This window comes from Elgaria multicarinata, chromosome 2 (assembly GCF_023053635.1).
Source record: "Elgaria multicarinata webbii isolate HBS135686 ecotype San Diego chromosome 2, rElgMul1.1.pri, whole genome shotgun sequence".
NCBI classification, from domain to species: domain Eukaryota; kingdom Metazoa; phylum Chordata; class Lepidosauria; order Squamata; family Anguidae; genus Elgaria; species Elgaria multicarinata.
In genome coordinates this window covers 75,281,868-75,295,298 of record NC_086172.1, presented here as the reverse complement: position 1 = coordinate 75,295,298, position 13,431 = coordinate 75,281,868, and the positions used below count along the sequence as shown (strand labels likewise).

At 40.5% G+C, this 13,431-nt stretch overlaps 2 protein-coding genes across 2 annotated transcripts in view; both read left to right on the top strand.

Annotated features, from left to right (window-relative positions):
* The window catches only part of ZNF142 (zinc finger protein 142), a 411,120-nt gene that overhangs the window by 347,863 nt on the left and 49,826 nt on the right, over positions 1 to 13,431 (top strand). The window lies entirely within an intron of this gene.
* On the top strand, positions 4,818 to 8,064 carry LOC134393300 (olfactomedin-like). Its single transcript, XM_063118331.1, has 2 exons — positions 4,818 to 4,869; positions 7,040 to 8,064. Exons 1-2 carry the CDS (start codon positions 4,818 to 4,820, stop codon positions 8,062 to 8,064), a joined length of 1,077 nt encoding a protein of 358 aa, XP_062974401.1.

Sequence of the window (13,431 nt, the reverse complement as noted above, 5' to 3'; positions counted from 1 at the left end):
AAGACACCACCTTTATCTATTTGGCCTGTACCTTGAATACTTATACGTTTGAAATCAGGGGAAGCACCCCAGCTATTAAAAGAACAAAAATGGCATTAAAAGCACCTCTGTACAGAGGCACTAGACTCTTTTTTTAATCACTCTGGGCTACCTGAATTTCTAGAGTTCTGCTGCATGCAGATTCTTATTATTTTCATCCCAGCTCCTAAACTCACAAGATGTGCCAATCCTGGGTCGAATCCAATGAAATTAAATCACTTGCATCTCAGATGGTAATAGCACATCAGGCATCACATTTGAGGGAAACCAAGCATCCCAAAGCATTCCTCAATGCCTTGAGTTTTTTAGATTTTACACCCCAAAGCAGGGATTGCCTTAGCTTGGGCATTCCCAACACTATGAGGATCCATGTGTGCAGATGCTGCTGTATACCAGTAAAGCCATTCCATAAAAGAGGCTGTTGCGGCTGTATCATGGCTTCAATTCCATATTTGGAGGCATCACACTTACCTCCCAGAGAATGTTGTTACAAGTCCCTTCTTCTCCTGTCTCTGTTCCAATAGCTCAAACACAGGGTTTGATATGCAGTGCCCAGCAGATTATTCTACACTCAGATATTATTCTGTAAGCTGAAAGAAAAATGATAACATTTCTGTGTTTTGTAAAACTTAGAGCTCCATCATACCTGCACATTTGCCCTGGTTTACCCTCGAATTATCCGCCCTCGTTTCCATAGCATGTGAAAGCCTGATCAACTTACACCTTTGCGCTTTTATGTTTCATTCATCTTTACACCTCTCCTCTCGTGTGCACCAGCCTATTGCTGTTCTTCCATTGAGATGCACATCCCCCAAGATCTCCTCTGTACCTCCCACTACAGTTCATTGGTTGGTGGTAGTTGGACACCATGCCCTCCCTCCCTACATGGTTATTCCCTGTTGTCTAGGCTACTCCCATTCCCATCACCCTGCCTGGAAGCTTTGGAGCATGAACATACTAAAGTCAGTTGCAGGCTTCCCTTTGAGTAAATACCATTGAACAGAGAAAGACTCACTTCTGAGTAAACAGAAGTAAGACCTCAGGAGTAAGCATGGGGTTGCAGAGCACTTCTTTCCAGTTTACTGTTTTAAGACTTAAAAAAGAAAGCTTCTGAGTGACCACACTATTAAAACCCAGTTCTATATGTGTTTACTCAGAAGTAAGTCTCTCTCTGTTCAATGGTGTTTACTCTGCATGTGATTTTAGCAGTTCAAATCAATGGGATTTACTTTTGAGTAAGGGAACCAGCAGGTATGTACTTTATGAACTTGAAGATGCAGAGCTTGGCATGATCAAAGCAATGGAAGATTGATTCTTTGCACTGGTGGACTATGAGGGAAAGGGTTTGGGGGGGGGGATTTTAAAATCATAAAAAATTAAGAGATAACCCAATCTGATTCAAATTTGGCAGGACATGGACGAGGTCATCTGAGCCCTTTGCACACAACCCATGTTGACAGTGGGCTATAATGCTGGTGTGATGGAGTTCTTAAAAACTGATGAACACTTACTAAAAGTATAATAATATTAATAATAATAATAATAATAATAATAATAATAATAATAATAATAATATTGTACGCCTGTGGGCAGGAACTGTCAAGAAATACTTTTGTAAGCCGCCGTGAGAGCTTTTTTTGGCTGAATGGCGGCATAAAAATCCTTAAATAAATAATAAATAATACTAATATAATTATGCATTTCGGATGAATGTAGAGCACCACTGTGTGTGTGTGAGAGAGAGTGAGAGAGAGATGGCACGTTTACAATTGGCCATTCATGGAAGTTTGTAGGTCCATTACATGACACTGTGCAGGTAGATACACCGTGGACCACCTCACAGAAGAAGGTTGAGGTCACCAATAGTTTCATGATATGTGGAGTGTTGTATGCCACCAGAAGAGTGAATACAACCCACGAGGAGATATTTTATGCATTTGACACCAAGACAGACCAGGAACACAAGACACCAGCAGAGTCCAGCAGCACAGCACAGGAATACAAGATCCTTATGGAGAAACCTCTTCCTGTAGAGTTTGAATTACAATCCCAATGACCAGAAGCTCTACATATACAGTGGTGGCTATCTGGTGCATTACAGGCCTATACTATAAGAAACTTGAGGAGGAACTTTTACAACCATTACAGAACAATGAACACTATTATGAGCAGTGGGGAGATACCTGAGACCTGGAAGATGGCTTATATAATGCTTATACCAAAAGAGGGGCAGGACTTGACTCTGACAAAGAACTATAGTTCTTTGTCAAAGAACTATAGAACTATCACTATTAAATAATGATTATACGCTATTTTACAGCAATCTTGGCAGAAAGACTCAAGAAAGTCCTACAAGAATTTATACACAAGGATCAAAGTGGCTTTTTACCCAAAAGACAGATGAGCGACAATGTAAGAACGGTTTTTAATGTGGTGGAATATCTGGGAAAAAATCCAGAAAAACAGGCTGCTTTGATTTTCCTGAATGTAGAGGAAGCATTTGATAACCTTAATTGGAATTTTTAATTTAGAACTTTAGAAGAATTGGATTTTGGAACAAGTTTCATAAAGTGGGTGAAATCTATCTATACCTCTCAAAAAGCACAAATAATTATTAATGGAGATGTGTCCAAATCATGTGAAATATAAAGAGGGACAAGACAGGGCTGTCCACTGTCACCGCTATTGTTGATTTTATTGTTGGAACTGCTGAATCAAGATATTAGACAGGATGAGTGAATCGGAGGGGTAACGATAAAAAAGGAGATATATAAGTTGAGGGCATTTGCGGATGACTTGGTCTTTACTCTGAAAGATCCTTTAAAGGGTATTGAAATTTTGATGAGCAAATTGACAGAATTTGAGGCAGTAGCAGGTTTTAAAGTTAATAAACAAAAGACAAAGTTGTTAACAAAGAATATGAACTCCCAAGAACAATTAAAATTGATTGAAAAGACAAGTTTTCAAATTGAAAAGAAGGTAAAATATTTGGGAATTGTTTTGACAAACATTTATTTATTTATTTATTTATTACATTTTTATACCACCCAATAGCCAAAGCTCTCTGGGCGGTTCACAAAAATTAAAACCATAATAAAACAACCAACAGGTTAAAAGCACAAATACAAAATACAGTATCAAAAGCACAACCAGGATGAAACCACGCAGCAAAATTGATATAAGAATAAAATACAGAGTTAAAACAGTAAAATTTAAATTTAAGTTAAAATTAAGTGTTAAAATACTGAGTGAATAAAAAGGTCTTCAGCTGGCGACGAAAGGAGTACAGTGTAGGCGCCAGGCGGACCTCTCTAGGGAGCTCATTCCACAACCGGGATGCCACAGCGCATGAACTGAATGTTATTTCATAATAATTATGAGAAGGTTTGGAATGAAGTTAAAAATATTTAGTAAGATGGGAAGAGGTTCAGCTGTCACTTTTGGGGAGAATTGCAACAATTAAAATGAATGTTTCAAACAATACCCATTCTAACATCAGATTTACCATTTAAGCAGAGGCAGAGAGATACAGTATATCCAAGTTTATATGGCAAGCAAAAAAGCCAAGAGTTAAAATTAAAATATTGCAAGATGCAAAAGAAAGAGGACAGCTGGGTCTACCAGACCTTAGGGCGACCATATGACCGGAGTTGCCTGGATTTATCCGGGGTTTTGATGGCAAATCCGGGATGGGGAGGGGAAATTCGGATTTTTTTTTCAAAGGGCAGCTCTAATGGGAATTAACAAAAATGCTTATAACTCCGTCATTTTTTAAGATAAAGACATGAAACTTGGCACAATGGTAGCTCTTAGGAAGGGCTTTAGTCAAACCAAATTTGAAACAGATCCGTTCATCCATTGATTTTTTAGGATTTTTTTAAAAATTGAGGTTTTAAAATTATTATTTTTAAAATCGTCATTTTTAAAGTTAAAGAGATGAAACTTTGTACTGTGATAGGATTTAGGTAGAGCTTTAGCAACACCAAATTTGAAACAGATCTGTTCATCCATTGATTTTTTAGGATTTTTTAAAAAATTGAGGTTTTAAAATTATTTTTAAAATCATCATTTTTGAATATAAAGAGATGAAACTTTGTACCATGATAGCTTTTAGGTAGAGCTTTAGCCATACCAAATTTGAAACAGATCTGGGGCCAGTAGCAAACCCTGTTAACAACAAGAGCAGTTTGCAATGAGTGAAGATACAGTCAGGAAAGATATTTGAGGGAAGGGGAGAATGTAACACACAGAGTATAGCAAAAGCTTCAAAGTACAGCAAAACCTACAAAAGTAGGAGTGAGTGAAGTTAATTTCAGATACACTGAATCTCTCACTTGTTCTTTATTTCAGTGATTTTAACATTAAGATGTTATGTAGAAGAGATTTGTCTTAAATGTGTGCTGTAAAATCAGATATGTGACCAAGGCTATGTTCGGGTGGGCACGCCCCCTTGGGGGCGACCATGTTGTCCTCCTTTTTGGTTTCCAAAATATGGTCACCCTACCAGACCTCAAAGTGTATTTCTCTGCCTGCTGCCTAGTGTGGATGAAAGATTGGGTGTTACTGAAAAATAGAAGACTGCTGGAACTGGAAGGACATGAATTGAGATTTGGATGGCATGGTTACTTGTGGTACGATAAAGCTAAGGTTAACATAGAATTTAATAATCATGTGAGATATGCTGTCTTAAGAATATGGAATAAATATAAACCAAGGTTTTGTCAGAAAATATCGCTTTGGGTATCAGCACAGGAGGCTATCCAAGGGAATTTCCAAATATGCATAAATGGCTGACATATAATGATGTATTAGAAATGTCACAAGATGAATGTAAGTTAAAATCAAGGAACTGCTGAAAGAAGGTTACACAATACATGTCAATGGTTTTCTTATGCACAAATTATGGAAAGGTTTAAAATAGTCAAAAAGAACACAATTCTTTTGAGTGGGTTTGAGCAACTAAAATCTGAATTTGAAATGGCATTATGTACAAATGATGAACATGTTAACTCAAAGATATGTAAACTTTTATTAACATACGAGACGGAAGATGAGCAGGTAAAAGACTGTATGATAAAGTGGGCTTAAAACTACAACATCTCAATGGAACAGTGGGAGAATATGTGGGGGAAGGGTTTAAAATTTACATTATGTTTGAGACTTAGAGATAATTTCTGTAAGATGATGTATAGATGATATATGCCCCCCTCCCCCAGCACCACCATCCAAGCAGAGGTAGAACCACTGCAGTGCAGTACCTCCAACTCCCAGCCCAAATAGCCTATGAAGAAGCTATGATTGACGGTATCAAAAGCCACCAAGAGGTCCAAGAGAATCAGTGGAGTTGCTCTTGCCCTTTTCCTTTTGGCAAAGGACATCTCACAGGGCAACCAAGGCAGTTTCCATTCCAAAACCAGGCCCGATGCACCTTTGAAATGTAACTGAGTAATCATTTTCATTCAAAAGTGTCTGGAGTTGGCTGGCAACCACCTGCTCAGGCACCTTGCCCAGGAAGGGGATGTTAGGAACCGGAACCAGTCTTCTGTAGTTAATAAAGTGTTAGAACTGCTAAAGTTCAAACCCAACCTCTGCTGTGAAACTCACTAAATGACAACTTAGAGTCAGTCACAATGTGCTCACAATTTAGTAAGTACCGTATTTTCTGGCGTATAAGACGACTGGGGGTATAAGACGACCCCCAACTTTTGAGAAGATTTTCCTAGGTTAAAAAGTCATCTTATACTGGGCGTATAAGACAACCCCCAACTTTTGAGAAGATTTTCCTGGGTTAAAAAGTAGTCTTATACACCAGAAAATACAGTACATGCATAAATTTCTCTTGATTTCATCGTGCAAACTAAGGGTTTGTTCACAAGGTCCAATGAACTGACTCCAATCAGTTTGTGTCTGTATTATGATAGTTCTTCTGCAAGGCCTCACAGCATAACGGACAGCTCTGATGGGGCATGATATACATGGCATCTATCAATTTCACTTGCTATCAAAAGCGGGAAAGGCAGTGGAGACAGGAAGGATTCCCAAGGCCCATCTCTCCCAAGAGCCCCAAGCCTCACCCCACACCTCTGTGAAAGCTGAAGAGGGAAGAAGCGAAGCAAATGGGAGGGGGCTCAGGCTATGGCCTGAAGGGGTTATTTCCTGAGGGTGGGGGTGGGCAGGCACATAGGAAGACATGTGGGCTTTGCCTTCCCTTCCCTGGCTATTGAACGGTTGCAGTTCCTCAGCAGAGAAACGAGGAGCCATTTCTGTCTGCCTCGCCTGGTCTCAGAGCTGTTCTGGCATGGAGGAGCCACCCAGGGGCTCTCCTTTCCTCCCTACCCAGTGGTTTGGGCCATGAGGGGACCGACTTGGAGTGTGTGTGTGTGTGGGGGTGTCCACGGGCTTGTTTCTCCCCAAGGTCCAACGTTTTCCCCAAGGGGGCCAAATTCCTTGTCCACCTTATCCAGGGCCAGTGCAAAAGGCCTTTGTCAGCAAAGCATCTCTTTCATGGATTGCCATGGAATGTGCAGTGACAACGCTCATGGGCAGCAAATGCACCACGACACACAGAGCAAAGCTTAACAACACAACTCTGTGCAGTCTTCCCTGCCCTGCGTATAGGAGGGGCAGCTTCCACTGAGTGATTTTGGGAATCCGTGCACAGACCAAGAAGGAGAGAAGCCTGGGCCGGAAAAGAGGGCTTCAGGGCATGTGGCAACTTGCCCAATCGGACCTGATGGGAATGAATCCCACTCTAAAAGAAATGGGGTTACTCTGCAACTCTCTAAAAGGGCTTCCAGGATTAGCATGATGGGCCCAGGAAGGACTGACATCCCCATAGAAAGCCCAGGAACTTGTCAAACAGCCATGGAAAGATCAGAGCTGTAATTCTTCCTCTTCAGCCCCCTTGAGTTTGTGGAAAAGCAGAACATGGTCTGAGAGAAGGGATGAACTTATTTATATAACCTGTAATAGAATGAATGCAATTCTGATTTCTTTACAGGTAAATGTGATCATGATGGGCTGTTGGGAGTCAGTGGACCAATTCTGATGAAGCTCAACTGGAAAGGTTCAAATTTCAAGGCAGGATCCTGGGGAAAAGATTCTGCCATAGGGACCAAATCAAAAGACCACTATTGGGTTTTTCCAGCCAACGAAGATAATCGTATATGGGAGACCTTCCGTGTATATTCCTCATACAGAAAACTGATGCTTTATTATCCGGTTATGGAATTCAGCCTTCAAGGTGCTAAAGACAAATGTGAAAACTGTGGTCAAGGGGGTGGAGTGATCTTCTTCAATGGTTCCTTCTATTACAACTGCTACAATAGTAGGGCCCTGTGCATGACAGACCCTCATACTATGCGACTATTGCGCAAGGAGTTAGAAGATGATGATCCAGCTTCCTTCAATAATATATTCTCCTATAAGGGTGTCAAATTTCAGGATGTGGACATGGCTGGCGATGAAAAGGGCCTGTGGATGGTTCATGGTAGTACAAAGGCCAATGGGAATATGGTCATTAGGAAGGTAAACCCTAACAATTTGCAGGTAGGTACACCGTGGACCACCTCACAGAAGAAGGTTGAGGTCACCAATAGTTTCATGATCTGTGGAGTGCTGTATGCCACCAGAAGAGTGAATGCAACCCATGAGGAGATATTTTATGCATTTGACACCAAGACAGACCAGGAACACAAGACACCAGCAGAGTCCAGCAGCACAGCACAGGAATACAAGATCCTTATGGAGAAACCTCTTCCCACTGTGCAGAGTTTGAATTACAATCCCAATGACCAGAAACTCTACATGTACAATGATGGCTTTCTGGTGTATTACAATCTGATATTCAAACGTCACCGAGCAAGCAGGCCAGGCCAGGCTGTTGGTGCTGAGCAAGGCCAGGATGTTAACAGTGAGGAAGGACAGGGTCATGTAATCAAGCAGGCACAGGCTGGTCTTAGCAAGAAAGATCATAATTCACCTAGTGACCAGAAGAAGAACCTGACAAGCAAGGGAAATGTCTAGATCAATCAGGAGGAAGAACAGCTTGGTGTTGTTAAGGAAATGGGGTGTCTAATGCACAGTGAAAGGCATTGTGAGCTCATTAGTGAGACGAAAACTTGGAGAAAGATTGTTATCAGTAAATACAAAATACACATGACTGCTGTTTTCCCCTCCAACTGATGAATGTTATGATAAATAAAATGCAGCACCATGCAAATATTTAGAAATTACATCCATCTTTTTGTTTTGTGCTCTTAACTGAGTGTATATATTGTTAAAATAATGTAAAGGGGCATCCAGAGCACTAGAAGAGCTTAGAAATGATTCTCCCATCCAACACCATCTGCTCTAGACTCTTCCGATGTATTATTTTAAATAAGAAATGAGAGTTCTTAACTCTCATTTGGAAATCATTCCCAACATCTGATTTCCTTCTTAAGTAAAATATGTTTACCTCCCATTCAGCCGAACATCTTATTTCTTTGCAACTTAATCTATTTCCCTTCTTTAACTTTTATAGACACAATGATTAAAATCATCAATGAGAAAATTAAACCCTTCTTGAAAAACTAGGAGCTGCTATCATGACTGAAGCTTTTTAAAACATCCTATTGGTTTCATAGATTCCCCTTCACATTTCCTAATTTTCTAGACAATACTTCTTTTGAGGAGTGTTTTCCTGCCCACTGTAAAAAGACACTGTAACCTCTTGCTCATGCACCTTGAAAGAGGACGAGACAGGGCACAAGCCACGCGTGTCGGTAAAAAGCCCAGTCCTTTTTGCGTATGTACGCACGGACATGTGTTCAGCCTGACACTATGCCTGAACCAAAGCTTGGCGCTACTTTTCATGCCCTCTTCAGCTTTATTAGCCAGAAGTGGGAGTATGGGAATGATACCTGTCAAAGCTGGTTCAAGAGGGCACAGGGGAGCCCCATATTTGGGCACTGCTCTTGGCTGCACACAAGCCTCCCATGCTGGCACTGCAATTGTCTGGGCCAAAGCAGCATAATATTGGGCACACTGCAGAGCTCGTTGCGTTTTGAGATGTAATCAAGGCAGAACAGGCCCTGGAATTCCAGCCAGTGAAACCGCTTCATGTACAATGAGGAGGGAAGACACCACCTTTATCTATTTGGCCTGTACCTTGAACACTTATATGTTTGAAATCAGGGGAAGCACCCCAGCTATTAAAAGGACAAAAAATAGCATTAAAAGCACCTCTGTACAGAGGCACTAGACTCTTTTTTTAATCACTCTGGGCTACCTGAATTTCTAGAGTTCTGCTGCATGCAGATTCTTATTATTTTCATCCCAGCTCCTAAACTCACAAGATGTGCCAATCCTGGGTCGAATCCAATGAAATTAAATCACTTGCATCTCAGATGGTAATAGCACATCAGGCATCACATTTGAGGGAAACTAAGCATCCCAAAACATTGCTCAGCGTCACTTCTTTTTTTAAAAAAATATATTTTAAATTTCATACAGGAATAAAGAAATGAAGATGAAATAAACTTTAACATGAATATCTCTCCCCTCTCCCCTCCCCCCTGGAAATCAGTGATGCCATTATAACTATTACAAAATATATCTATTACAATTCTTCAGATCTTAAACATTTCCTTCCTTTCTTTGTAGGTCGTGGGGGGGGGGGGAATAGCATAAGTTAACCCACTACAGGAGAAATACCTTTCATTATGCCAACCAAAAAGATTTAGAAGTCCCACTTACCACCCAGAGAATGTTACACGGCCTTGGAGCAATTTATATCTGTCGAGATATACTTTAATGTGGTCCATTGAAAATCCATGGCACATCCATTTTTGACAGGATTTGCTTATAAAATGAACAATGCTTCTTGGTCCTGTAGTAGGTCCCTTAGAAATTTTAATAGGATCCAATGCAGAACCAAAAAAATAAAAATAATTTACTGCAAACATTTCATTGGATCTCACAATCTGCATATTCTCCTAAATACCATGAAGGTCACCCTAACTCTTTTGTAGAACTCTGTTGTAGAATTGTATGGAACTGAGACCATATTAATTCCTTTGGCCTCTTTTGGCCTCCAAAGCTCAGTTATTACTTGAATTTTATACCCCTCATATGCACTCCTTGCAAATAGGTGGGAGAGAACTGCTATACCCTACTGAGAGAGGAAGGAAGGAAGAGCTTACCTTTGAGTAAACACCATTGAACAGTGAGTAAACAGAAGTAAGCATGGGGTTGCAGAGCACTTCTTTCCAGTTTGCTGTTTTAAGACTTAAAAAAGAAAGCTTTTGAGTGACCACACTAAATCAGTTCTAATATGTGTTTACTCAGAAGTAAGACTTGCTGTTCAATAGGGTTTACTCAAAGGTAAGCCTGCATGTGATTTTAGCAGTTGAAATCAATGGGATTTACTTTTGAGTAAGGGAACCAGCAGATCTGTAATTAATGAACTTGAAGATGCCCAGCTCACATGATCAAAGCAATGAAAGATCGATCCTTCACACTGGTGGACTATGAGGAAAAGGGTTTAAGGTTTTTTTAAAAAAATCATTAAAAAATCATTAAAAAATCAAGAGATGGCCCAATCTGGTTCAAATTTGGCATGCTGAAAGCCCTCTGAAGAGCTATCACTGTGCCATTTTTTTATTTCTTTATCTTTAAAACTTACACAGATGTGAGCATTTTTTAAATTTCCATTTTAAAAATCACTTAAAATCAAGGGATGAGCCAATCATAATTCACCATATTCAAACATCACCGAGCAAGCAGGCCAGGCCAGGCTGTTGGTACTGAGCAAGGCCAGGATGTTAACAGTGAGGATGGACAGGGTCATGTAATCAAGCAGGCACAGGCTGGTCTTAGCAAGAAAGATCATAATTCACCTAGTGACCAGAAGAAGAACCTGACAAGCAAGGGAAATGTCTAGATAATCAGGAGGAAGAACAGCTTGGTGTTGTTAAGGAAATGGGGTGCATTAGGCACAGTGAAAGGCATTGTGAGCTCATTAGTGAGAAGTAAACTTGGAGAAAGATTGTTATCAGTAAATACAAAATAAACATGACTGCTGTTTTCCCCTCCAACTGATGAATGTTATGAAACACTCTTTACTTCTTCTTTTATATAGTCTTTTAAGTGATTTACAGTGCAATCCTAGGCATGTCTTCTCAAAAGTAAATCCTACTAAATTCAGTGGAGCTTACCCCTAAATAACGGAGATGTAGAATTTCAGCCGTAATCCCATTTTGTTCCTTTAGTTTTCTTAATATCCTATGGACAACTCAATCCAAGCCATCTGTTTGAGTTACTGAAAACAATAGGATTTGGTTGCAGTAAAATTCATTGTTTCCTCTACTCCTTTCCCAGGCATTTGGCAGCATGTGAGTTGTTTTAATCAATCCCTGATTTGCTTTACAGTTGGGTTGATTGCTCAAAGTTGTCTTTGGATATATGTTGTACTGCTGCATCATTCAATCAACTTGTATCTAGCCTGTCAATGGCTAATTTTCATGCTGGCTATATGTTACTTTCAATATCAGAAGCAATATAACTCTACATACCAGTTGCTGGGAACATACGTGGAAGGGTTTTATTGAAGCTATGTCCTACTTGTGGGCTTCCTACACAGATCTGGTTGGCCACTGTGGGAGCAGAACACCCGACTAGACAAGCCTTCAGAAGGGCTCTTCTGATGACTTTCAGCTGCAGTAGAGCTGTTTTTAATTAGCAGTCTCTTGCTCTTCTTCATAGCTATATTTTTGGGGGCGCATCCTTGCCATCCCAATCCACTTTGCAGTTTATTTCAGTTGTGTGGGTGGGTGGGTGTGGGTTTCCTACCCATCTCTAGCAAGCAGATCCAAAGCTCCTTCCTGTTATGCATTTAGAAATGGGGGACATTTCACAGCTTCCTCAGCCATCTAACCATATTCTTTCTTCTCCTACATGGTGGTGGTTGTTTCCAATGATGCGGAAGCTATGATTGCTCATTCAACTTTTATTGGTTCCATCATGTGGCATGTGAGATTTTTCTGGGTCCGGCTGATACTTTACAGAGAAGAACATATATTAAGGGATGCTGTCAAGGAGAGAGAACTGGCCCTGCCTTACTGTTGCAAAAAAAAGGAGGGGGGGAAGGCCCCAATGCATTCGGTTTAGGATGACCATATAAAAAAGGGGACAGGGCTCCTGTATCTTTAACAGTTGCATTGAAGAGCATCATCTCATGGGGGGAAATTGTATTTCCTTACCATCGCTTCACCCCCACGTTATTCTATTTTTTAAAAAGAGTCAGATTAAAAGGAGTCTATTTTGTGATGAAAAAACAAGGGGAAGGAGCAGGAGGCACATGGGAGGCAGACGTCGTCTAAAGTGGGCAGTAGCGAGCATGTGATAAAACGCTTGTCTGATGAACCTTAAAATGGGAATTTCAACAGTTGTTATTTGTATGTATAACTTCTCTTAGTGTGGGTTCTATGGGGTTTAATTAGAACAAACTTGCGAAAGAAATATAACTTTAACAAAATATGTCTTTAGTAAACATTCAAACAGAAATATACCACAATCTGTCCCCCTTTGTGCAACAACAACAACAAAAACATGGATCTCTTGCTTGCAGCTCAGTCCTGCGTGGTGTGCCGAGTACTCTGGAAGTCCCTTTTTGTAGACTTTTTCAACTTTTATTTCACAGGGCAATCCACAAGGAGTAACAAAACAGTTCAGAGTATTAGCCCTGCAATAATATAATTAGTACAAATATTAAAATGCAAAAAAAAAAAAAAAAAGATTCTCCACCCCCTTGAAATGCTACTGTACACAATTATGGGCCCTTGCTTTGATCTAGCATGGCTCTTCTTATGTTCTTAATAAAAGAGCCAGGAAAAACATGACTGGTGGTTAAATGGACATGCTCTTAGTCAAAAACAAGGTGTAAAAGAGAAAAAAGCCATCCAGGTGAAGTTTTGCAGATAATTCTGAGAGATGCGTTGTACAAAACATTTGTTGTTGTTTATTCATTCAGTCGCTTCCGACTCTTCGTGACTTCATGGACCAGCCCACGCCAGAGCTTTCTGTCGGCCGTCGCCACCCCCAGCTCCCCCAAGGTCAAGTCTGTCACCTCCAGAATATCATCCATCCATCTTGCCCTTGGTCGGCCCCTCTTCCTTTTGCCTTCCACTTTCCCTAGCATCAGCCTCTTCTCCAGGGTATCCTGTCTTCTCATTATGTGGCCAAAGTACTTCAGTTTTGCCTTTATGTACATAGATAAGAGCACAAGTAGCTTCCAAGCCCTGATGAAAAGCTTTTCAGCCCTTTTGAAGTTAGCTAACAGTTCCTGTAAGAATAGCCATGCTGGGTTAGCACAGACTGTCAGTGCCTCCATGGGGAGCTATGCATCCTACA

Coding starts and splice junctions, on each gene's coding strand:
- LOC134393300 (XM_063118331.1), top strand. CDS start 4,818: ATGCATAAATGGCTGACATATAATGATGTATTAGAAATGTCACAAGAT. Junction 4,870..7,039: donor AGAAATGTCACAAGATGAAT/GTAAGTTAAAAT, acceptor ATTTCTTTACAG/GTAAATGTGATCATGATGGG.